This window comes from Salvelinus alpinus, chromosome 4, assembly GCF_045679555.1.
Source record: "Salvelinus alpinus chromosome 4, SLU_Salpinus.1, whole genome shotgun sequence".
NCBI lineage: Eukaryota > Metazoa > Chordata > Actinopteri > Salmoniformes > Salmonidae > Salvelinus > Salvelinus alpinus.
Genome location: NC_092089.1, coordinates 42,172,378 through 42,199,899, shown reverse-complemented (window position 1 = coordinate 42,199,899; position 27,522 = coordinate 42,172,378). Strand labels below are relative to the sequence as shown.

The following is a 27,522-nucleotide window of genomic DNA, read 5'->3' as shown; positions in this document are numbered from 1 at the left end:
GAGGCAGGAGCAGGGTGCTATTCGGAGGTCAGGACTGAATAATAAACTGAACCGTATCATTTCAATCTGACAGAATACACCAACGATACAGCTCATTACCAGCCAGTGCCAAACTTTCTCTAGGGATCCAAAATAATGGATGCTACAACTCTGACAGACTGGTTTAGATTGCATTAAGACCGGAGGTGAATAAAAGTTCCTCTCAGCTTATGGGAGTAGTTGACACTCTGTTTCTAGAATTAAAGAGAATTATAACTTGGTCTCCCCCTCTGCTAAGCTATGTTAGGACAGGGGAAAGTGACAGGGGTGAATGGGTCACGCAGAGATTGCTGATAGGCAAAACGATGAACTATAATAAACACATACCTGTCCTCACAGAGCATGCTGAGAACATGGTCCCTTGTTTAGATGTAGAAGACTTGTATCTATCAGGTGTGTGTGTGCTCACTAACAGCATGCCAGACAAACAACTGTGTCCAGTAAGTGCTGTGTGTGTGTGTGTGTGTGTGTGTGTGTGTGTGTGTGTGTGTGTGTGTGTGTGTGTGTGTGTGTGTGTGTGTGTGAATGTGCGCGTGCCAACACAGTAGACATACCTGACGGCGAGGATGTGCATGGGCTGGGAGCGTCGGAGTCTCTGTTTGGGGGAGGTGGTGCTGTGCTGCAGCTCGCTGTTGGAGGTGTGGGTGTGGGGAGGCATGGGGGCGCTGCGGTGGTGGTCGCGGTGCACATGCACCTGGCCGTTGTGCTGCAGGAGGGGAACCGATTCAGACTGCACGCTGCTGCATGTGGAGTACAGGCTCTCGAACGAGGAGTTCATGTCATTCACCAGTGCCTCCAGGTCCACATCATCTTCTGTAGGGGGAGGAGGGAGAGACAGGGAGAGAGAGAGTCTGTGTGAGTGATTGTGTATGTGTGTTATATCATACGCACATCCCAAAAATCTCTAGGGCACCAGGTTGACCTCTACTGTTCACGTGCTTTATTCCTGCATGTAGGTTACATGTGTAAGAATCTAATTCTCTCAATACTCCATGCACACCCGTCATCACCAACCAGTCAGGCAGTGTAGCTGCACACACACAAAAACCCTAACATGACGTAGCTTAATCATCATCACCAACCAGTTAGGCAGTGAAGCTAATTCACCTGTTGAAACACTCCCTAAGTTAACTACATGTTAATGTTATCAAGGCTCTCTGTATCTCTGGGGAAGACTAGAGTACAAGCCGAGACCTGTAGTCTCAATACTCCCATCCTTCAGCATAATCACTACTGGCCTCAGGGTAAGAGATCAAACCAGGCCATTGGTTAAGAGGCACAGAGGTCACTCCCAGTGAGCCAATGGTGGATGGAAGTTTTGACAGTTCAGAGTTATGTCCCAAATGGCACCCTATTCCCTATATAGTTCACAAGGTAAGGAATAGTGTGCCATTTGGGACGTATTGTTAGTTTCATTACTGTGGGGGAGTGTCTGCAGGGCATGTCATCTCCTAATAATCATAATCTCTGAGACAATGGACAGCCAGTAATAGAAAACTACTGATATTTTCTCAAGTTTCCCGTTTAATTACCCATTGCTATACTGCAGTTACCTATTTCACCACTAGATGCTGCTCAAACTCTACCATGCAATTCAGGGCTTTGGATGTCCACTTTGGCAATTAGAATGTTCTGCACTGTATGCTATTGTTACCTGGCTGGGCCGAGGTAAGTAGAAAGACCAAAGCAATTCTTCATTCATTTATTCTACGTTGTGGTTTTAATCAATCACTTTGAATGGTGAAATCTATAGCAAGTGCAACAGGGCACACCACATTTTCTAAATGTTGCACCATGGTATCGATTGATTTGAAAGCCTAAATAGTATGAATTTGATCCAAATCTTATAATTCCTTCATAATGAACCATCGTACGCATTTTCAAATGTAAAGCATGTAACTATAGCCTAATATTCAAACAAATAATGTGCCATTGAGAACAGTCCCCAGTATCTCCCAACAACCTATGCTGACCCAGTGATGCAGTTCATCCCCCCCGCCCCGCCTGCCTCATACAGATGCAGCTGACAGACAGGCAGACTAACCTATGCCCTTTGAGGACCCTTTCCTGAAAAGGTGTCGCCTAACCAGCTGTATCACAGGTGCCTAATCTGTCAGTATAAATAGTCAGTGAGGTAAGCCCCTTCTCTACAAGATCCTGGAGAGTTAAAGACACATGTAGGCTACAGAAGTGTACTGTACAGTCTAAAATAGCTTTGTGTTAGGTGAATAGTATCCATGTGTTTTCTAACAAGATAACATAAAGTTACTTATGTGAAACTCTAGACAGGAAGATCCAATCCGATCAAGATATTTGGGGGCGTGGTTGGATAATAGCCATACTAGGTTGTCAACAATAGGTTTATGGCCCAATTTATTAGCTAGAACCGTGACAGGCAAACACTCACTCACGCACACACACACACACCCCAACACGGCAACAGGGCCAGGGTTTTGTCTGACACTGTGTTTAGAAAATTGAAAAATTGCACTAGTGGGGCTTGGCAGAAGTTTTAGGGACATAAACATCTTTATTTATGCCCGTCAAACAAGCAACCGACAGCAGGCCTGGCCCTACAATATTACTGCCATAAATTAGACACTCTTAAAATGCCATGAGAGCAGACAGCAGCGTTCAGCAATTACCTTTGGCTCTGGAGCACGAGGACAACAAGGCAAGCCCAGACAGAGACAGGATGGGACAACAGGCAAAGCCAAGAATGGAATGGGGATGAAGCACATGGAGAACAAGGCTAGCAGAGCCAGGGATTGAAGGATAGGATGGGATGGAATGGGAAGCGACGGGATGAGGGTGAAGCATATGGACAACAAAGCGACCTTTAAGAGACTTTGGGTCGTTGAAAAGTGCTGTATAAGTCCCATGTAATATTATTATTAACAAGACAAGCACAGCCAGTGACAGGATGGTTATGAAGCACGAAGACAACAAGCATAGACGGGGATGGGAAGGAATGGAACGGGATGCTCGGGTTCAGGAACAGCAGAGGCTAGTGGGGCACAAGGCTAATAGAAGTCTGTCTGGAATAGAGCCAAGGTCAGGAGTAGAAAGTCTGGTCCATCAGAAGGTAGATGCAGGGTCAGGGGAGCACTTGAAGGTTTAGACACTTAGGCAATAAAGGCACGAGGGGGTGTGGTATATGGCCAATATACCATGCCTAAGGGATGTTCTTAGCACGACGAGTGCCTGGATACAGCCCTTAGCCGTGGTATATGGGCCATATACCACAAACCTCCGAGGTGCCTTATTGCTATTATAAACTGGTTACCTACGTAATTAGAGTAGTACAAATAAATGTTTTGTCATTCCCGTGGTATGCGGTCTGATATACCACGGCTGTCAGCCAATCAGCATTCAGGGCTCGAACCACCCAGTTTATAATATCTAATAATAACGTCCAGTACTGTCTGTTATAAGGCACCGGCTCATGTTGTCTCAAATGATGCATCTTTTTTACATTTCCAGTAGTCCCTGAATTAGGCTAGAGAGACTGGACTGTCTAAATTATGTTGTGACCACAACTACATCTTGTCTTGCATGCGAGATCTACCAGGAAAAGGAATTCTAGTAGTAGTTATACAACTCCCTCCAGTGCCTAACACTAACCTGACATCCCCATGCAACATTGTCTCGCTGGTCTAGAGATCCGTCTCATGCAGAGGCAAGGAGAAAGAGAGAGAGAGAGGGCGCTGTTCAATTTCCTTAAATGGCTGTCACGCAATCTGAACGCTGAATACCTTATTAAGAGCAGTCGTCTCACTCTCTGATTAAATCAATTGGCAGAATTTACATCAGGTTGCAGGCTTATTTTGATATGGCTGAATAATACATTAGAATATAATAGCCTCTTAGGGAAAAAATATGAACTATTAAAACCAAGACTTAAAAATAACAGATATTGGCATAAGATGGAGGGAATGTTGGAACGTAACTAACAAAATTACAGTTAACAAATATGTATGCTTAATCCAGTATAAACTAAAGTATAGAATGTATTATACAAGAGACAAAATTCCTAAATTCTACAGCACAATGGCAGAGTCATGTCTTAAGTGTAAAACTAATAATGACTCAGTAATCCATGCCTTCTGGGAATGCTATAAATTCATAAAGTTATGGGTGGAGTTAGAAAGTTGTCTGTCAGAAGTATTAGAATGTAAATGTACTTTAATCCGTCTGTCTGTATATTTCAAGACATGGCATATGAGGGTGCAGGGAGATACAAGACGGGTTGGAGAATACTTTTCTCGTCAATCGTCTTGAAAAAACATATACTTAAAAACTGGAAATCAACCAATCGTCAATCGTTAACACAATGGAAAGGTGCAGTCTGAGGCCATGTGGCGGAGAGTTATGTGGGCTCTGGAGATGGGGTGTGCTGTCGTTTGTATGAGTATGTTTTGTATTGTCAAAAGAAATAATCTAAACTTACAAAAAATAGATATATTTTTGCTGCGCTTGACTGATGTTGCCTAGCACAATGGAACCAAGACAATAGTCCCAAAAGTACAAACCCTGCCCATCCAGACAGGCTTAATCAAACGCTCAAAGTATATGAAAGAAAACAAATACTAATTGAACCCACATCATACTCCTACTACTACACATATGCTCAGTCAGTCTAGAAGAGCGTCCATCCAACTGTAAGTCCGACAGCCTCTCACTGTCTCTCAGTATGACAACAACAGTCACAGACAGACCCCTATTCAGGTTATTGTCTGTCTTATTCAGGGCCTGTTCTGTTTGTCTGTCCTGTTTGTATTCCCTATATAGAACACTACTATTGACCAGGGGCCATAGGGCTCTGGTCAAAAGCAGAGCACTACATAGGCAATAGGGTGCATTACCTAGGCAATAGGGTGCATTACCTAGGCAATAGGGTGCATTACCTAGGCAATAGGGTGCATTACCTAGGCAATAGGGTGCATTACCTAGGCAATAGGGTGCATTACCTAGGCAATAGGGTGCATTACCTAGGCAATAGGGTGCATTACCTAGGCAATAGGGTGCATTACCTAGGCAATAGGGTGCATTACCTAGGCAATAGGGTGCCAGTTGGGACACACACTTTGTCAGTACTGTAGGGGCCAAGCCAGGGCTGGCTGGTGGCGGGGCGTAGCGGTTAGCATAAAGCCCTCCACCGCGACAGAATGGTTCCCCCGCTCTCTCTCAGCATTCCAGCCCGTCTGCTTCAACAGCCAAAGCTTCCCTTTTCACTGTCTATTATTAACTTGCAAAAGGGAAAAGGATGGCAAGCCCTGGTGATAACTCCATAAAAGCTGTTTGGGATGTTTCCGATGCTTAGCAGACCATTATATGGACCAAATTCCATATGGCTTTTCTTTACAACCACTCAGTAATGTATGTATTCATTATAATCTTCCTTTCTGAATTAATTATGAGTGGCGTCGTCTCAACCAAACTTCCCCCCGCCCTTTCCCAATGTACTGGTGCTACACACACACCTATTAAACTAAAGGGAAATAATATGTGTGATAGTTTTTGCCTTGCTCTTATCAGGAGTTCGGATAACAAATCAAAAAGTACTTTAGTAAAAGTGACGTGTTGACAACGTAGCTCAGTCCCTCTAACCAGCCACTGTTAATTAGCATTCAAATGTGTAGAAAACAAAGGGGAGCTGGCATGGCTGGGGAGGGAAATGGCACAGCGTCCTTGGGAGGTGACGAAGAGACCGGACGATAGGAAGACAACACAGGAAAAAATGGCCCCTGTGAAAGGAATTAGTGGACCCATTCTTTTAACGGTTCACACAGATACCGTCTTAACTGTACAGCGTGGTTCTACAGTGGCTAGGACAATACTGGGACAATACGGAGTGCCAGTACACACCCACTGAGGACAGGAGGGGTGGAGAAAAAGCAAAGCAAAAATCAAAGCCCAATCAGAATGAGTAGAAGTCTGTTCTTGGGAAACACTCAGTTTAATCAGCATATTTAATTTACATCAGCTACCATAATCTCAAAAGAACCACCCTCCTCACCACTAAAACCATGTCTTTCATCTGAGGAATGCGTGATTGGATATTGCCTGTTCCAAAACCTGAGCACCAGCCGGGGCAAAGAATACATTTCTTTTTTTTAACCTTTATTTAACTAGGCAAGTCAGTTAGGAACAAATTCTTATTTACAATAACAGCCTCCCGGGGAACAGTGGGTTGCCTTGTTCAGGGGTAGAATGACCGATTTTTACCTTGTCAGCTCAGGGATTCGATCCGGCAACCTTTCAGTTACTGTCCCAACGCTCTAACCACTAGGCTACCCCAAAGGAATAACTTTGGGAACAGGACTTACATTTTGATACTTGAAATACAAGTTAACTTCTCATCTAGAAAGTGTATTATTGGAGTGCATTGGGACCATTGATAGGATTTATTACCTAGCAACTGTGTCCGTCTGGGTTTAGAGCTGGGGCAGGCACCCCCACACTGCTATCAGTCTTGTTTGTCCCAAATGTCACTATATAGGGAAGAGGGTGCCATTTTGAGTACAGCCATATGCTTCAGCCTAGGGTTGCAAAGGGAGGGTATATTACTGAAAACTTTCTAAGTGTGCCAGTAAACTACCAGAATGTTGGTATCTTTCAAGGATTTTATGTAATCTATCACAAGACATCTAGTGGCTGTTTTGGGTACTTCAGATTATCACAGGTGTCTAATTATCTCTCGCCCTTTTAACATTATTCACTAAGTTGATGTTGTTAATGCCTCATAGAAGTGAGAGAAAGAAATCCAAATGAAGTGTTATGGTGGTGGGGGGTGGGACCTGGAGAAGAATGCTCTGCCAGGCCTAGCCCAACCCCTCCCTGGGCCTGCCGTGTCTGGATCCCAACAACCCTGCTGAGGAAGGGCCCCTGAGATTCAGTCTCAGCCTATAGCTATGTATGTCCTCCAGATTCAGTCCCAAATGGCTCCCTATTCCCTTAATAGTGCACTACTTTTAAACCAGAGCCCTATGAGACCTATAGTGCATTACATAGGGATTGGGGTGCCATTTGGGACGTAACCACAGCCTCCTCCACTCCACCATGACTTATAATTGAAGGCTGCATTATAACTCTCCACACTTCTCCCAAAGTGTGAACTTCCCCGTCATGGATTTAAAAGCATTGCATTGGTGTAAAGATTGGCTGGAGAGGGAGTGCCCACCATTGTTCAATCCGTGACGGGGAGTGGGGAGTGAGCAAGTGGGTGGAGAATGAGGATGAGATCCTGCTGCTCACAAACAACCTAGCCAGGGGAGCAGCAGCAGTGTCTGCATCCCAAATGGCACCCTATCCTTATAGTGCACTACTTTAGACCAACGGCCACAGGTCCCCTTATCCCCTATATGGTGCACTACTTTTGACCAGAGCAATGCCCATAAGGCTCCGGTCAAAAGTAGTGCACTAAATAGGAAATAGGGTTCCATTTGGGATGCACACAGCAGTGTTTATCTGATCTCTCCTGCTAATCTCTCTCCCACCTGCCCAGCCCCTCTCATGGGAATGTACGGGAGAGAGAGTAGGAACCAATCTTTTTGAAGAAAGGGGAGCGTCCCATGGGGTTTCTTTATTCACTGCATACCACAGTCCTGTATGATAAAGATCTCATATTAACCCTTCAGCGACCAGACCGCACCTGGCCTTCAGTGTAGCCTAGGTTTGAACATATTAAATAGTAAGTCAATAGTTAAAGCAACAACACTGAACTAAAGGCAGACTGCAAAGGCTGTGAAAGGCTGCAAAGGCGATGAATACTAGACTACTACTGGACTGGTAAATAGGACTTTATGGAAATTATGGCAAAACTATCACACAAGAGACTTAAAACCTTTAGTCCCATTAACAGCCCAACACAACACCATGATACCCACACACAGTGCCAGTGCAAAATCCAAATAATCTTTCACCTCCTTTCGGACTAGTACTAATTCTCACTACTGACGTACTTAATTATCTGAAAAATGATAATCTGCAACAGGATTTCGCCATGTCAACAAAACTGCACCTTGACATCAAGACATTTCTTAACACAACAATGTTATAACATCTTATAAGAACATGTAATAACATACCCGGGTCAGTTTGTACAGTACATTTGTGTGTGTTGACCATTTAAAAGCAAACCTATAATAAACTGCTTTAATCCGTCTCATTCCTAAAATATCAAATTATTCAGGGTGCCGTTCCAACAAAAGCCTGTTGTTCTTCCTGCCTAAGCACCAATGAGGTTTATGACAAACACACAAAGTAGGTCTTAGCCCTCAGCTCTATTAAAATCCTATAAGCACAAGTGTGGGTTTTGGGGAAAAGGAGGTCAGAATTTCACACAGGATTATAGCACTACAACAATGTCATAATACCAGAAATATGTATGAGCTTCTGTGATAAACATTGTGCTATGGGTTTAGGGATGAGCACGAGTAATTGAGTACTCAAATACTTGAACGGATGTCAAAACTTGGTCTTTAAGCAGAGGCAAAAAAAAATAGAATACGGTGTGGCGACAAAGCGTTAGGCATATCGCTCTCCAAGCACGCTCTTCCGCCAATTTGTGCTATTTCATTGTCAATGTTTATGAATTCCCTGCTATATATCAAAAGTATAACCAGTAGTAAATGTAGGCTAACGTTAATCATTGCAGATTTCATTTTTTGGGGACCGCGCTACATCAGTCTGCTCATACAGGACTAATAAAAGGCCCAGCATTACTTTTGTGAAGAAAACAAAACGTATATAGTTTTTTAAAATTCAGATCTTTCAGTGGGTGCTGCAGCCCTACTTTCCACAGCCAGGCATGTCTTTCTGGTTTCTCCATCTTGTCACTATTGTGTGAACGCGCACGCTTGAGTGTTGGCTATACCTGGCCTGAGCGCCCGGATAGGCATCGGCGTTAGAGTTCATAAATCTGCATTTTCAAAATGCAGACCATCAAAAAAGCTGTGTTTTATGTTGAAAGTCCGTGTTTTTTTTTTATTCAAAAGTGATCAGGGGTGTGCAACTATATTTTTACTTCACAGAAATACCATTAGTACAACACATTATTCGGAAAATAGCTTACTTTTCATCAGAGTGCAAAGTTATTTGGTTAGCAGCTACACAAGTAAATGAGCTTACATTATATCTATTTTTTTAACAAAAACTATGCATGGCCGTCATACTGTATTTCTAATGTCTTAGCCAGACAGTTCCTAATCTAATGTTTTGCTTGAAGTTAATCTTGCATTTTACCAGATGAAAGGAGGCTACACCAAGAAAAGTACAGGAGAAAAAGTAACTACACATCTGTCAGAGCGCTGTCGGCTGATAGAATCCAAGTTAGTGAATTGTCATCCGAGTGGAGAAGCACAACTGAAGCACAACATTTGTCTGATGCTGAGCAGAAATTACTGAGCAGAAATCTTAAATCTGCGTTTAGAAAATGCAGCAAGATATTTCTTATGTGTTTCATCCTTTTTTTTGCATGAAAAACAGGGGGACAAGCAGCAGCAGCAATCTCGCATCAAATATTTTGCCCTGCAAAGCGCAGCTTGGACACACCTACTCATTCAAGGGTTTTCTTTATTTTTACAATTTTTTACATTGTAGAATAATAGTGAAGACATCAAAACTTTGAAATAACACAAATGGAATCATGTAGTAACCTAAAAAGTGTTTTTTATATTTTATATTTGAGATTCGTCAAAGTAGCCACCCTTTGCTTTGATGACAGCTTTCCACACTCTTGGCATTCTCTCAACCAGCTTCATGAGGTAGTCACCTGGAATTCATTTAAATTAACAGGTGTGCCTTGTTAAACATTTATTTGTGGAATTTCTTTCCATCTTAATGCGTTTGAGCCAATCAGTTGTGTTGTGACATGGTAGGGTTGGTATACAGAAGATAGCCCTATTTGGTAAAGGACCAAGTACATATTATGGCAAGAACAGCTCAAATAAGCAAAGTGAAACAACTGTCCATCATTACTTTAAGACATGAAGGTCAGTCAATAAGAAAAACTTCAAGAACTTTGAAAGTTTCTTCAAGTGCAGTCGTAAAAACCATCAAGCGCTATGATGAAACTGGCTCTAATGAGGACCATCACAGGAAAGGAAGACCAAGAGTTACCTCTGCTGCAGAGGATAAGTTCATTAGAGTTACCATCCTCAGAAATTGCAGCCCAAATAAATACTTCACAGAATTCAAGTAACAGACACATCCCAACATCAACTGTTCAGAGGAGACTACGTGAATCAGGCCTTCATAGTCAAATTGCTGCAAAGAAACGACTACTAAAGGACACCAATAACAAGAAGAGACTTGCTTGGACCAAGAAACACAAGCAATGGACATTAGACCAGTGGAAATCTGTCCTTTGGTCTGATGAGTACAAATTTGAGATTTTTGGTTCCAACCGCTGTGTCTTTGTGAGACGCAGAGTAGGTGAACAGATGATCTCTGCATGTGTGGTTCCCACCGTGAAGCATGGAGGAGGAGGGGTGATGGTGTGGGGATGCTTTGCTGGTGACACTGTCTGTGATTTATTTAGAATTCAAGGCACACTTAACCAACATGGCTACCACAGCATTCTGCAGCGATATGCCATCCCATCTGGTTTGCGCTTAGTGGGACTATCATTTGTTTTTCAACTGGACAATGACCCAACACACCTCCAGGCTGTGTAAGGGCTATTTGACCAAGAAGGAGAGTGATGGAGTGCTGCATCAGATGACCTGGCCTCCACAAATCACCCGACCTCAACCCAATTGAGATGGTTTGGGATGAGTTGGACCGCAGAGTGAAGGAAAAGCAGACAACAAGTGCTCAGCATATGTGGGAACTCCTTCAAGACTATTGGAAAAGCATTCCAGGTGAAGCTGGTTGAGTGTGCAAAACTGTCATCAAGGCAAAAGGTGGCTACTTTGAAGAATCTAAAATCTGGTTACTACATTATTCCATATGTGTTATTTTATAGTTTTGATGTTTTCACTATTATTCTACAATGTAGAAAATAGTAAAAATAACAAAAAACCTTTGAATGAGTAGGTGTGTCCAAACTTTTGACTTGTACTATATAAGAGGCAATTTAGCAATTACAACTTGTTATCTGTAATGGTTATGATGAATTCGGAACTGTTGCACGCTGTTGGCATATAGATAAATGCACACAATTTTTTTCCAGTGTGAGCCTTGTGTACTAAAAGTATTGTTTGTTTTTTATTTGAGTACTCGAACAGTAAAAAAAAAAAAAAATCTAATGCCCATCCCTATATGGATATCAGACAATGTGTTATCAAAGGGTCTATATTAATAATATTGACCAATGTTGAAATGTATAGTTTCAACAGTCTAAACAATGAACAGTTGTCTTTCAAGTATACAATGGTTATCAATGCATTCCTTGATTGATTCATTAATTCTCTCAATCTGATCTTGATATTATGGAGGGAGGGAGGTCTTTGCACATGTTAAACATTTTGGGGCAAATATTTTTTGCAAAGTGTTTCTTTTCTTTTTTACCCTAACTCTCATATTATTATAGATCATTTGTAATGGAATCGCTGTGAAAATTATTTGATCTGTCTCCCCATTCATAAATTCCAGTGCAGTGCTCTCCCTTGACAGTGAAAAAAATGACAATGTAATTTCTGCTCCATTTATTTCCATGACAGCACCAAGCTTTCTCATACACTACCAGACAGTTCAAAAACCTTCAAGCTTTACCTCCCATGCTGGGGCAATATTGTGCGTAAATCTCATGCTCCGGTTATCACAGATGAAATTTGTATAGCACAATTAGATTGAAAGCTTAATTATAATGGCACCCCATGTCTTTACAAATCACCCTTTGAACTGCTGAAATGTTTACAGCGGAAGAGCCCCCGAATATACATCCTAATCTGAACTTAATGAGCGACAGAGCCCTCTGCCGTAAAATGCGTCAACAGTAACCCCCCACCCATATCAAAGTGCGCATGCATGCACACACAAACACTGAAAAGACACACACACACACACACACAACTGTAGATTAAAGCGGAATACAGAAAATGAGATTGCAAATCTCGGATCTGGGAATTAACAATGTGATAAGGATCGTTTGAAGCTGCAATTCCAATACAAATAGGCCACATTTCAGAACATAATCTTGTTAGTGACGTTAGTATTCTCAGAGCAAAAAATTGTGATTATACATTTTTTTTGAACAGTTGTCTTTGTTTTCAATTATGCAGCCTCAAATATGTTGCATCCTAGTTCTGGACCATCAACACTTACACCATATAACTAGTCTACACCTGTCAAATAATTTGAGGAGAGACACAATAATCGAATGAATATTTGCATGCCGATTTCTAAGTACTGACATTCTTAGAACACCAACCTTGATGGTTAGGAGAGTTCCGATTGGTTGACTTCTGGAAACTCGGCCCAATTAGATCTGCTGGTCTGTGATTGGAGGCTCGGTCTACATTGTCCTGCTGAGAAAGAAGCCAACAGAGCAGTCATGCCAAAAGCATTTATTCACAACTTCAGCATCACATCAGAACACTGGGTTTGTCTTTGTCTATCTAGTCTAACATGCAGAGGAAAATTCATTTGGTTATGACTGTATTCCATGCAGTATCAATCTGGTCAATCATGAGGTTAAAAAACAACACAATCTCATTGCAGTGCGTGTACGCCCAAGCGCGCGCGTGTGTGTGTGTGTGTGTGTGTGTGTGTGTGTGTGTGTGTGTGTGTGTGTGTGTGTGTGTGTGTGTGTGTGTGTGTGTGTGTGTGTGTGTGTGTGTGTGTGTGTGTGTGTGTGTGTGTGTGTGTACAGGCCTATACTTGGCTCTCCCCCTGCTGGTCTAAACCAGAGCATCCCCTCAGAGCAGCGCGGGGCACTACCATGAAGAGGCAACATACCAAGTTGCCTCTTCTTCCACCCAACCACCCCACATTTTAGGCTGGATATGAGATCATGGCAAAGAGACTAGTGAACTAGAACCAGTAAGGAAGACTCCATACTAAGCTGTTGTCTTCAGTCAAGGCCCAGGTAGTTAGTTAAGCCAGTTAAGAACAAATAATTATTTGCAATGACGGCCTACCCCGGCCAAACCCAGAGGACGCTGGGCCAATTGGGCACCGCCCTGGAAGGACTCCCAATCACAGCCGGTTGTGATACAGCCTGAAATCAAACCAGGGTCTGTAGTGATGCCTCTAGCACTGAGATGCAGTGCCTTAGACCCCGGCGCCACTCGGGAGCATCCCAGTTACTGTGGCAGTAAGCTGTTGTCTTCAGTCGAGGCCTAGGAAGCAGTTACTGTGGCAGTATGCTGTTGTCTTCAGTCAAGTCCTAGGAAGCAGTTACTGTGGCAGTAAGCTGTTGTCTTCAGTCGAGGCCTAGGAAAGAGCTTACTGTGGCAGTAAGTTGTTGTCTTCAGTCGAGGCCTAGGAAGGAGCTTACTGTGGCAGTAAGCTGTTGTCTTCAGTCGAGGCCTAGGAAGCAGTTACTGTGGCAGTAAGCTGTTGTCTTCAGTCGAGTCCTAGGAAGGAGCTTACTGTGGCAGTAAGCTGTTGTCTTCAGTCGAGTCCTAGGAAGCAGTTACTGTGGCAGTAAGCTGTTGTCTTCAGTCGAGGCCTAGGAAGGAGCTTACTGTGGCAGTAAGCTGTTGTCTTCAGTCGAGGCCTAGGAAGGAGCTTACTGTGGCAGTAAGCTGTTGTCTTCAGTCGAGGCCTAGGAAGGAGCTTACTGTGGCAGTAAGCTGTTGTCTTCAGTCGAGTCCTAGGAAGGAGCTTACTGTGGCAGTAAGCTGTTGTCTTCAGTCGAGTCCTAGGAAGGAGCTTACTGTGGCAGTAAGCTGTTGTCTTCAGTCGAGGCCTAGGAAGGAGCTTACTGTGGCAGTAAGCTGTTGTCTTCAGTCGAGGCCTAGGAAGGAGCTTACTGTGGCAGTAAGCTGTTGTCTTCAGTCGAGGCCTAGGAAGGAGCTTACTGTGGCAGTAAGCTGTTGTCTTCAGTCGAGTCCTAGGAAGGAGCTTACTGTGGCAGTAAGCTGTTGTCTTCAGTCGAGGCCTAGGAAGGAGCTTACTGTGGCAGTAAGCTGTTGTCTTCAGTCGAGGCCTAGGAAGGAGCTTACTGTGGCAGTAAGCTGTTGTCTTCAGTCGAGGCCTAGGAAGGAGCTTACTGTGGCAGTAAGCTATTGCTACCTAGTTTGTCCGAGGAGATGAACATTGGGGTTGTTATTTTACCTGAAATGCATATGGTCCTTTTTTTTGCTGGATCTTTGTAAAGTTTTGACCAGGAGTCATACAAAATTGTGTGTTCATATACTCCGATGATTAATCCACAGATAAAAAGGGGAAGCCTAGTTAGTTTTTAGTTAGTTATCGTTGATCAATCTCTCCTCTTTCATCTTTCAAGCATGTATGCTTTGTATGCTTGTGAAAACCAATGAGAAGATTGCTACGTGTCAAGCGTCTCAAATAGAATCAAGTTCTATTTCAGCGTCGGCAACGCAGACACTCGATGTGCATGGATAAAATGAGTGAATAACATGTACACGTTCATTTATATTGCAACGCTTGCACATGAAGCACGGACGGTCTGGTTTCCCTGTTAGTCCACAGCAGAAGTTTTTCAGTCTTTAGGACCATAGAATGTGTTCAGTAGAATGGTGTCCAAAGAAGATAGTACAGGTGTGAAAAGCGAAAAGTCAATGTTCAGAGTTCTCCCCAGTGTTTATGCTAGTTGTTCGGTAGATAGGCTAGATGTTTTCTTTAAAGCAACTTTGCTTTGTTCTGCCTCAGATGTAGGCCTAGACAGCAAGTAGCAGAGAACTTGATACGATTACATGGCTTCCCACAGAAACACATACTTCCAGAGAACACAGTGTCTTCTTGGACAAAAACATAAAATAAATAAATCACTACTTAACAAGTGTGGGAGATCCATAATGTCATCACTGATTGGAGCACTCACAGAATGCCGCGGGAACAGAATGTACTGTGGTGGACTTCTGTGTTTGGCTTGCTAGGGTGCTCACACACACTCAAACACATGTCAAGACTAAGACCTCTTTTGATACGGCAGAAAAAGCTGTAGCTGTTATAATGCCTCAGTGAGAGAGGTAATGTGATTTATGAAATGGTTTTGTTGTGAAATTGAAGAGACTCGAACATTCTTTCGTAATTTTGAACACTGGTTTTCATGGTCGACCCTCGGTAAGTATGATTCACAACTTGAAGGAGCCCACTTCAATAAATAAACTCTACACAATCTTAGTTAGGCCTCTGGCCTATAATAACAAAACGTGTAATAATAACCCTTCGAACCCAAACCATTTATTAATACGATCTAAATCAACTCACTGAGGAAAAAGCAGCAGCAGTACAGTGGTGGCCCTCTCCAGTCTCGTCCTCCTGACTCCAAGCTAATCCCAGTGCAAAGTGTCTGGACATGGCCGACACCACCAGACTAGACAGGGCTGAAGGTCCAGCTACCAGAGTGTGACTGATCCCACCCACCCAGCCCCAACCGACTCCCACCCCCCAAATGGCTGCAGCCAGCCAGTGACATGCTTGCTGGGAAGGGGCCAACCATGTATGCCAGTCCTAGCGAGCCCAGGGTTCAGCTCCAGTGAGCCCCCCACCCCGGCACCAGACGCACCACAGCCTAAGCCTCCAAGGAAATGAGCAGACCTTAAAAACATGGGTTGGTCTGGACTGTCAACAAAAAACCCAACGATCACACATTCTTTGACACCCCCTTGACAATTGACTGAATGTTAACCTTTTAATATTTGGGAGCCCAAAAAATAGGACTCTGTTTATGCATAATTCTCAGCCATGTTTAGAGGGGTGGTATGCGCATATCCATGAAAAAACGCGACCTAGGTGCTGGATCCGAGAGGACAACGTAGAACAAAAAAGTAAATCTGCTTGCTGGTATAACGCTCCCAAAGTTTTAAATAGGACTAGGACAACGTTTTGTTGGCTTCCACAGGATAATTCTTCTCAGCCATGCCAAGTCTTCCAACGGTATTACTACTCTATATTAACATGGGGTTGGAAACGAACACCTGCTCAATTCAGACACTCTGAGAAGAAGCTATTGACCTAACCACTATATGTTGGGTTTAGATCAGTAAATAAAGTACAACTACAACACTGTGATTTAGTGATGCTATCTCAAAACATGGCCACCTACATTCTACACCATAGAAATAGAATTAATAGAAGAATTCAAATTTTTCTATGATCTACTCTGCCACAAACTCAATCGTAGAGAGGGGTCATAGTAAAGTTGGGGTCAGGTTTATAAAAAGGGACAAATATAAGGCAGACCAGGACTAAGGTAGGGGCCAAGACAAGGTCAGGGTTAAGGGTTTAGAACAGGGACAGTGGTAAGGTTGGGGGTTTGAACAAGGTCAAGCCAAGGCCAATAGTAGGTTTGTGGTGTTGAAAGGGGAGTGTCTGACAGAATAATCACACATGGGTCCTTCATGGGGCTTTGCTAAGAAGAAGCACTATGCTTTGGGATTAAAAAAGGTGTTGTTGTGTGTTGATAAGCACAGGGGTCAGAAGTTTACATACACTCAATTAGTATTTGGTAGCATTGCCTTTAAATTGTTTAACTTGGGTCAAACGTTTTGGGTAGCCTTCCACAAGTTTCCCACAATAAGTTGGGTGAATTTTGGCCCATTCCTCCTGACAGAGCTGGTGTAACTGAGTCAGGTTTGTAGGCCTCCTTGCTCGCACGTACTCTTTCAGTTCTACCCACACATTTTCTATGGGATTGAGGTCAGGGCTTTGTGATGGCCACTCCAATACCTTGACTTTGCTGTCCTTATGCCATTTTGCCACAACTTTGGAAGTATGCTTGGGGTCATTGTCCATTTGGAAGACCCATTTGCAACCAAGCTTAAACTTCCTGACTGATGTCTTGAGATGTTGCTTCAATATATCCACATAATTTTCCTGCCTCATGATGCCATCTATTTTGTGAAGTGCACCAGTCCCTCCTGCAGAAAAGCACCCCCACAACATGATGCTGCCACCCCCGTGCTTCACGGTTGGGATGGTGTTCTTTGGCTTGCAAGCCTCACCCTTTTTCCTCCAAACATAACGACGGTCATTATGGCCAAACAGTTAAATTTTTGTTTCATCAGACCAGAGGACAAAGTACGATCTTTGTCCCCATGTGCTGTTGCAAACCGTAGTCCGGCTTTTTTATGGCGTTTTTGGAGCAGTGGCTTCTTCCTTGCTGAGCGGCCTTTCAGGTTATGTGGATATAGGACTCGTTTTTACTGTGGATAAAGATACTTTTGTACCTGTTTCCTCCAGCATCTCCACAAGGTCCTTTGCTGTTGTCCTGGGATTGATTTGCACTTTTCGCACCAAAGTACGTTCATCTCTAGGAGTCAGAACGCGTCTCCTTCCTGAGCGGTATGACGGCTGCGTGGTCCCATGGTGTTTATACTTGAGTACTATTGTTTGTACAGATGAACATGGTACCTTCAGGCGTTTTGAAATTGCTCTCTCGGGTGAACCAGACTTGTGGAGCTCTACAATATTTTTTCTGAGGTCTTGGCTGATTTCAATTGATTTTCCCATGATGTCAAGCAAAGAGGCACTGAGTTTGAAGGTAGGCCTTGAAATACATCCACAGGTACACCTCCAATTGACTCAAATTATGTCAATTAGCCTATCAGAAGCTTCTAAAGCCATGACATCAATTTTGGGAATTTTCCAAGATGTTTAAAGACACAGTCAACTTAGTGTATGTAAACTTCTGACCCACTGGAATTGTGATACAGTCATTTATAAGTGAAATAATATGTCTGGAAACAATTGTTGGAAAAATTACATGTGTCATGCACAAAGTAGATGTCCTAACCGGCTTGCCAAAACTATAGTTTGTTAACAATACATTTGTGGAGTGGTTGATAAATTACTTTTAATGACTCCAACCTAAGATCAAGAGTTCAATTTGGACTTTCCTCACTATGCTGTCTCTTTGGAGGAACACAGAGTGAGAAGATGAGAATGAGAGTAGGTGTGACCTATTATTTGTTTCCACAGTAATGGGTGGATATAGAAAAGCCTAACAGCTGTTAAGTACAATAGGCTACTGTACGTCATTCCTGTATTGCTATCGTCCGGCACTTACACACCCAGTACATCCACTACAATATAAAATAAACACAGCCCCTTTCCATATGCAGGGCTACCTCACTGAACAAGTAGGGGCCTATTCATGTTTAGGCCTAGGTTCTACTCTGGTAGGCATATTCATAATACTCAACACTGGTTCACTTTCCTCAATAACTGATGTTGTTGTTTTGCATGGTGCATTAATAACTTTCATGAGGCATTTCCTAAATGTTAGCTCTCTATAAAGCCAGCATAATCCTCAAACTAAGGATAATTTAAATGCTACCTCACATTTCAGAAAAGGTCACAATTTCTCCCATCTTGAACTTCCATTGGTCATGCTATTACGTTCAAAAGTCACATAGTTTAACTCTCCTGAATAAAAACTATAACAATATGTGGTCCAATTGTCATAGAGTTACATTTCATTGCATGCTAACCTAAATACAAGTGCATGGCTGTATTGTGGACTAGAGGCTAGGGTGAAATGGTCTACTCTACTGCTAGATGACGTCAAACTCCAAGTCTAGTAGCCTAATTCAGTAGGATAGTTAGGCCTGCAACATCATGGTAAAGTCAAATATCAATTTAAATAGCAGATTTTATTGCTGTATGTTTATGTAGATAAGCCTACGGTTTCCTCTGGGGATTCTCTGGTAGAGAGAGAGAGGCTTTGAAACACTGAACTTCTTTTACAAGTCAGGGCACATTTGTCATGTAACCCACTAGATGCCTAAAATGCATCCGGATTCAACAAACACAGCTCAACCCAAACCTTTCCTGTCGGTCTGTGTCTCAAAAATAAAGAAAAAGATCCTGATTTTTGAATCTCCCTATTTACTTCCAAGAAAAACCAGAACAAGAAAGCTTGACTTCCAGGAACAGGAAACCATATGCTTCTGCCAGAAAAATCCACACTTCATTCACTCTAAAAACACCTATAAAACTCAAGGCGAAAAATGTACTGCTCTGCAAAGACTGATGTGTTTCAAGGAATAAGATCAGCTTTAATGGCTACAGCAGCGTGAAGCTAGAGGCTGTGTCCCAAATGGCACGATATTCACTACATGGTGCACTTAATTTGACCAAGGCCCCAAAAGTAGTGCACTACATGGGGGATAGTATGCCATTCGGGACACAAACAACATGTCAACATGGCCCCCGATGGGATGATAAACCTATAGCTAACCTATGTATGTATGTATGTATGTATGTATGTATGTATGTATGTATGTATGTATGTATGTATGTATGTATTTCTCTCTGCAGAACTTTGACTCATGTTAAAATGTGCTGCTTCACATTGCCAAATTTGCATTTCACCTCTGTCACTTCCATAGAGATTTTCCTTGTAATCGTATTCTAGTGAGTTCAATTCTTTGAATCGTTTACAAAGCTGCAATATGTCACTTTTTGGGCGACCCGACCGAATTCACATAAAAAAGTTATAGATCTATCATTCTCATTGAAAGCAAATCTAAGAAACGGCAGATCTGTTCTATGTGCACTATTTCTATGCATCACTTGCTTAAGATTAGTTTTTGTGTCTTCCTTTAGTTTTGTACACCAGCTTCAAACAGCTAAAAATATAATATTGTTGGTTATGGAAAATATATTTCACAGCAGTTTAGATGGTACAATGATTCTCTACACTATACTTGCTTGTTTTGCCACAAACTGAAATTAGGTGATCTATTACCATTTTGGTAACACTTTACTTGACACCCAGCATCATAACACGTTATGACAGCTGTCATAATATGGTCATAACACTGTCATGACCCATATATTTACACCTGTTGTGACATATATAGCATTATGTTATGGCTGTTTATGACACCTACATAAGAGTGTCAAAACCCACATTTATTCAAATTAGTGTTTTCCATTTCAAGAAGTTTCCTTTCGTTTGAAAGTTTGTTTCTTAAATCCTTTGTTGTTGTAATGAATTCTTTACAGTCATGCTTTTTTCAACATATTTTAAATAACACTGTCATGAAGCATTATGGCCATCCTGGGTCACTTTACTTGGACTAAGAAAATACACTTTATGACACCGTCAAGAAGCATTATGAGCATCATAATGTCGTACGTGCCCTTATATCAGTCTGCTCCTGCATCCCAGTCATCAGCAACAGAGCATTGGGTTAGGTGCATGTGTGCACAATTACAAAAAAAAAAATATATATATATATAACATAAACATATTGTTGACATGTAGGTTATGATGTAATGGAATGTTTTGCCTTGTGTGGTAGGTTTTTACACACTTATGTAGGCGTCATAATCAGCCATAAAATAACACAATATATGTCACAACAGGTCTGAATATATGTGTCATGACAGTGTTATGACCATATTATAAAAGCTATGACAAGTTATGTCAGCTGTTATGACATGGTTATGACCGTGTCATAACGTGTTATGATGCTGGGTGTCAAGTAAAGTGTTACCCTTTGTAGCAACCAGGAAATGGCGGCGCAATTTCTGCATAGTGCATCTTTAAATGTCACTTATTTTCTTCAGAGTTAAGGCCTTGACGGAATCCTATTTACATTTTACAGTCAGTATAAACTGAAACAGTAAACCATCTTGACAAATGGAAACTACTTTAGCAAGTAGGCCAACCTCTGTTTCCAAGGAATACGCCTAGTCTATTCAGTACACTAAAACATTAAACTAACCACAATACTATTTAACACAGACTCTTGAGCTCAATACTAAGTCCACAGCTGTGTAGCAGCCATAGTCCAATGGTTCATTATTACATATTCACGAACCTCATTGCATTGGCTGTTTTCGAGTTGCGGACATACAGTTGAAGTCGGAAGTTTACATACACTTAGGTCATTAAAACTTAGGTCATTAAAACTCGTTTTTCAACAACTCCACAAATTTCTTGTAAACAAACTATAGTTTTGGCAAGTCGGTTAGGACATCTACTTTGTGCATGACACAAATAATTTTTCCAACAATTGTTTACAGACATATTATTTCACTTATAATTCACTGTATCACAATTCCAGTGGGTCAGAAGTTTACATACACTAAGTTGACTGTGCCTTTAAACAGCTTGGAAAATTCCAGAAAATGATGTCATGGCTTTAGAAGCTTCTGATATACTAATTGACATCATTTATGCCAATTCGAGGTGTACATGTGGATGTATTTCAAGGCCTACCTTCAAACTCAGTGCCTCTGCTTGACATCATGGGAAAATCAAAAGAAATCAGCCAAGACATCAGAAAAAAATATTGTAGACCTGCACAAGTCTGGTTCATTCTTGGGAGCAATTTCAAAACGCCTGAAGGTACCACGTTCATCTGTACAAACAATAGTACGCAAGTATAAACACCATGAGACCACGCTGCCGTCATACCGCTCAGGAAGGAGACACGTACTGTCTCCTAGAGATGAACGTACTTTGGTGTGAAAAGTGCAAATCAATCCCAGAACAACAGCAAAGGACCTTGTGAAGATGCTGGAGGAAACAGGTACAAAAGTATCTATATCCACAGTAAAACGAGTCCTATATCCACATAACCTGAAAGGCCGCTCAGCAAGGAAGAAGCCACTGCTCCAAAACCTCCATAAAAAAAGCCAAACTACGGTTTGCAACAGCACATGGGGACAAAGATCGTACTTTTTGGAGAAATGTCCTCTTGTCTGATGAAACAAAAATAGAACCGTTTGGCCATAATGACCATTGTTATGTTTGGAGGAAAAAGGGGAGGCTTGCATGCCAAAGAACACCATCCCAACTGTGAAGCACGGGGGTGGCAGCATCATGCTGTGGGGGTGCTTTGCTGCAGGAGGAACTGGTGCACTTCACAAAATAGATGGCATCATGAGGCAGGACAATTACATGGATATATTGAAGCAACATCTCAAGACATCAGTCAGGAAGTTAGTTAAAGCTTGGTCGCAAATGGGTCTTCCAAATGGATAATGACCCCAAGCATACTTCCAAAGTTGTGGCAAAATGGCTTAAGGACAACAAAGTCAAGTTATTGGAGTGGCCATCACAAAGCCCTGACCTCAATCCTATGTAAATATTTGTGTGCAGACCTGAAAAAGCGTGTGCGAGCAAGAAGGCCTACAAACCTGACTCAGTTACACCAGCTCTGTCAGGTGGAATGGGCCAAAATTCACCCAACTCATTGTGGGAAGCTTGTGGAAGGCTACCCAAAACATTTGACCCAAGTTAAACAATTTAAAGGCAATGCTACCAAATACTAATTGAGTGTATGTAAACTTCTGACCCACTGGGAATGTGATGAAAGAAATAAAAGCTGAAATAAATCATTCTCTCTACTATTATACTGACATTTCACATTCTTAAAATAAAGTTGTGATCCTAACTGACCTAAGACAGGGAATTTTTACTCGGATTAAATGTCAGGAATTGTGAAAAACTGAGTTTAAATGTATTTTACTGAGGTGTATGTAAACTTCCGACTTCAACTGTATTGATTCAATGTTTATGTATTCCTATTGGTTGGTTGAATTTACATATTGATAGGTGCTATACCATTGGTTATGCTTTCAGATAGGGGGAGATCACGAACGTAAATTCTTCCCAGTCTGATATTGACATGCAATTGGTAGGTCACATTCTGAAATACTGTATTCTATTTTCATATTTATAATGTGTACAAGTTCACTAAGTACATGTCTTGACGTATAAATGTGTACGGTGCCTGTTAGATATTGGGGGCATCCTGGGATGTGCTTTTGTATGTATTTGCTGTAAGAGCAAGTTAGCTAGCTTGCTCAAATTGTAATGTTCGCATTGGTTATTTCCATGCTAACAGACGAATCACGAATCTACAGCCATCTAATGTGGTTCCTTGTGTCTATCGTCAGAATAACCACCAATCAACTGGCATCGCTGGCTGGAAAGTCCTTTCTTTAAAAAGCTTCCCCAGTGGATAATGTCTGGCACCGCCAGTGAACTTTCACGTAACAGTCTCACTGGCTTTGTATGTCTGCCGCTGGTGGCAAAACCCATTTACCCCTCTGGGGATCAATAAAGTTAACTCGACAGACACTGTGATCCAAAGACCTATTAGAAGCAAACCAAGAGCAAGAACACAATCCATGTGTCCATTAACTATTAAAGATCAAAACACTACATGTAGGCCTACATCAATTACAATGGGGTTTGAAATTATTGACACCCTTGATTAAGATGAGCAAAAATCATTGTAGAAAATAAATAATTACAATTCTGAGCTACATTGTATGTTCCAAAAAATGGGGACATTTTATTATTATATACTAATTCAATTTCTCAGAGAAAGAGATTTTGTTTAACAAGTTATCTATTTTTTTAAAGGTAATGGGCAAAATTATTGACACCCCTAAATATTCTTATAAATAAAGTAGTCAAAAGTTTAGTATTTGGTCCCATATTCCTAGCACATCATGATTACATCAAGCTTGTGATCTTTGACCCTCTGTAAATTTCTCACTCATCATTATTACGATTCATTCAAGATTATCCGTAATCATGGTAGCATCCACATTAATGTAGAAGTGTTTAGAAACATATTCTATTCTTATTTACAATAAAAGTGACTCTAAAATGAAACAATACATTACTTACCATTCATTTCTATTGGGCACAAAATGATCTGAAACACAACCAAAACAAACTGCAAATGCAACCAACAAGTTTAGTAGTCACTGCTACTTTACTTCTAAAAATCTTTAGGGGTGTCAATAATATTATTTGTTAAACAAAATCTAGTTATTTGAGCAATCGTATTGGTATAAAATAATATAATTTCCCCATACAATATAGTTCAGTATTTTAATTATGTATTTTATACAGTCATTTTTGCTCATCTTTGTCAAGGGTGTCAATCATTTCAGACCACACTGTATGTACTGCACTATTATATACTGTACCATCTTTGATGACAGAAGTCTATCGATCCATCACTGACTGACCCAACATGGAAACATGATGCGACCCTCCAGATCTACCAAACAAAGAAAAACCAGACTTCTGTTCATTAGGGCACGCAACGTAAAACGCTTGAAAACTTTTAGCAACCGAAAATGAAACGTTTGTGTCCAGACCCTCCCTGTTTCAGACCGTTTTCTTCCGTTTGGAGACTAATGAACACGACTCAGAAGATACAGTTCTCCTTCATTGGCATCCCACTGGCATCCCAGACCATAAGCAGAAACTCATAACAGGACTATACACCTGACCTTTCAGACACAGTGTTTAATTGAAAGTAGAGCTGGGACGATAAACTGGAAAATATCGATCACATTGCTGATATCGTTCATTACTATAAGTAGCCTATACTAGAGAAATGTGAAGTTTGAAATTAAATACGTTTCCTAATATGGGTGATTTTTAAATGGGACAATTTCCATCAAACTAGTAGTAGTAGTTTAAAGAATCATAATTGTTATTTTTTTATAAACGTATAGTTCTATTTATCGTTATTGCATCAATTCAGGCAATTTATTGCGATATGGATTTTGGTCGATATTCCCCAGCTCTAATTGAAAGTACAAAAAAACTGAGACATTTCCATCCATAAAAATCCAGTTCAATAGTCCTACTCAATACAGTAATTAAGTTGGTAAGCTTTCCTTGGAGTGCTGTGGCAAACCTCCAGTCAGTTCACCCAGCTCTCTTTCGCTCCCTCTCCAACACCGCCTTGGAGCTGAGCCCAGAATCCCATAACATTTACTAGTTATATAACCCCAGGATAAAGAAGCTGTTTCTGCCCATTATTTACCAATTAAAAAATGGACAGTGTGAATGAGCCCGTCGAGGAAGAGATCAGATGCATATAGGCTCGCTACTTCTAGGAACTGTTAAGCTAGTTGAGATACTTTGTGTTTAGCTGCATGACTAAACGAGTGTGTCTGATACTAGAAAAGTGGACATAGCCTATTCATATTCTATTCTTTAGCCTGAACCACAATGAAAGCCCAAGGGAGAGGGTGGGTGGTGGATGACAAGCTAAAATCCCCACAGCACAGGCTTCCTAAATAGCCCTTTAGGGCTAGATGGGTTGAACTCTCCTCTACAGGGCGGGTGACCAGGCTGATTGATAGTCTATTTCCCACTGGACTGGGGTTGAACTGCTGCACGTGGAAACAAACAATGTAAGAAACAATCCGGTTAATCCATTGATTGAGACCACTGCTGACGGTCTTACGTCGGGTCCAGATTCCCCATGCTGGGCCATGCACCATGTGAATCACCATCAATGTATTCAGCCCAAAGGAATGTGCGTCCATGCCACTGCCATTCATTGGCTCTTCTGTTTTCATTCATGCTCTGCCACTAAATCTATTGGCCATGACAGGTACATTCACAGCAAGGTTTTTTTGTTATGGCCCAGCTGAGAGAGTGGGGCTCTGGGTTTAACCTCTCGCTCCCGTCTTCCCTCAGCTCTGGCTCTGGGGTGAGGGAGGGCTTATAGCAGGAGAACTGGGAGTGTTTAAACAGTATTTTCCTAACCACTCCATGTATAGTTTTATATACAGTTCCATATGTTAGATGCATATAGAGCGTTTTGTTATTTTTACGTTTATGACTTGTGTAAATAAGAGTTCCAAATCCCAAATGGTACTGCTTCAGCAAACACTAGAATATTACCACAGCTAATAAAGAGCTTATAAAACATGGCAGACCTGGGTTCAAATAGTATTTGAAATCCTTTTAACACTTTAGCTGTGCTTGCTTGAACTTGCCTTGTGAAAAAGTACCAATGGAATACTCACAAAAGTGAAAACCCCGCCCAACTGGCACTGCAGCCAGGCTCAAGTAAACGCTCAAAGTTACTGAAAGAAAACAAATCATATTTGAAGCTAGGTCTGATAGATGGTGTGGTTAAACTATGGTCTAAGCCAATAGTTTTAACAGAAAACATCACAGTATTAAATTTGAGCAATTGTAACATTCATAATTGCTATTCCAGAATAATTGATATCTCTGACATATTAAAAGCTTACACATGAACACTCAAGACCCAAGGTCAATGTACTGAAATATAGATGGTACAAAACATCTAGTAAAAGACATGTATTATTTACCTGATAATTTGGATGGTGTAGAAAATAATCTGGACATCCGGCTACAGCCATGTTATGGAGCTATTTCTCAATCTCTGTTCTTTGGGTTTTCCCATTCACTTTTGATATATGATGCAAGAACCTGTAAAAGAAAACAGGAGAGATGAATGAAACTAGATACGCAAAAATGTAGCTAATGGGTTCACAATAAAACAGTTTCCGATGATCTTTTACAATTATTTTTTACTGCATCAAGGATAGCATACACAGACGTTTTGGGTTAACATCTTTCTTCAGTGTGTAGCTTCATGACGGACGTGAATTCAACTAAAATGCTTCAGAAGGATAAGGAAGTCTCACAAACAGTGGAGACTAATATAGCACAGAGCACATCTTAACCCACATAGTTCTCTCTACGGGTCAGTAAACACTAGCGTAAACACTAAACAGCTTCTAGCAGCAAACAACTCTCAGGTCTTAGTTAAAGGCTATGTTATGATTGTTCAAAAGTTCTAAGTTGAAACTACTGTGTGTGGATAGAAATGAAACCTACAGTGAACTTCCTCACTCAAAAAAGCTTTTATGTTGCTTTTTTAATCATTCTCAAGAGGTTTATAGACTACAATTGACCACCTTTATCACCCGGCCTGGTTGGTGGTGTTGATCATTAGAACCCAGATGAAAACAGATACAAAAGGAAAAAGTTGGTGCAGATCAAATCATGTAGTATTTTGTTGCAACCACTGTCTGAGAATCCTGGTCAGTCAGACAAGATCACATTTAAAACTTATGAGAAACAGAAACAGCACAATGATGCTGTTATTCCAAGTCCTTCAGCCAATACTTTGCTGGTGCTTCCTGTGAGTGTTGACATGTAGCTAAAGCCTCGTCCAATCCCTGGGTCAAGACAGGAGAAAGTTCAACAACAAGTTGGACTTTTGGTCTATTTGAACATCTTAAAGTCAGTATCCTATTAATTAACCTCTTGATAGCCTACATCTACAAATACAAACACTTGTAAACATTTCCTCTGAAATACAGGCCCTATACATGACACAGTCATCTGCAGACTTAGGCCTAGCACAGTCTCTCACTGAATGAAGCTGAATGGCTTTTTGGAGTTCTCCCCCCCCCCCAACTCAAACCACAATTACCTAAGAATACTTTTCATACATGTACAGTTAGACCAGAACCATAGATTTTGCAAGTTTGGACGTATACACTGGGTGGACAATACATTAGGAACACCTTCCTAATATTGAGTTGCACCACCTTTTGCCCTAAGAACAGCTTCAATTCGTTGGG

The 27,522-nt window shown here is 41.5% G+C and overlaps 1 protein-coding gene across 7 annotated transcripts in view; it reads right to left on the bottom strand.

The window, feature by feature from the left end:
- Positions 1 to 27,522, bottom strand: part of LOC139573569 (growth factor receptor-bound protein 10-like) — a 78,782-nt gene that overhangs the window by 32,490 nt on the left and 18,770 nt on the right. Inside the window, exons 1-5 of one of the 7 annotated variants that reach the window (XM_071397183.1) lie at positions 26,239 to 26,359; positions 25,927 to 25,986; positions 24,082 to 24,155; positions 12,416 to 12,512; positions 594 to 852 (exon numbers count right to left, since the gene is read on the bottom strand). In XM_071397183.1, coding sequence (XP_071253284.1) covers positions 594 to 852; positions 12,416 to 12,512; positions 24,082 to 24,084 — 359 coding nt within the window. In that variant the 5' untranslated portion in view covers positions 24,085 to 24,155; positions 25,927 to 25,986; positions 26,239 to 26,359. Of the gene's footprint in view, positions 1 to 593; positions 853 to 12,415; positions 12,513 to 24,081; positions 24,156 to 25,926; positions 25,987 to 26,238; positions 26,360 to 27,522 lie in introns of those variants that run through there. The other 6 variants (XM_071397185.1, XM_071397186.1, XM_071397182.1 and 3 more) reach the window with 6 other exon arrangements.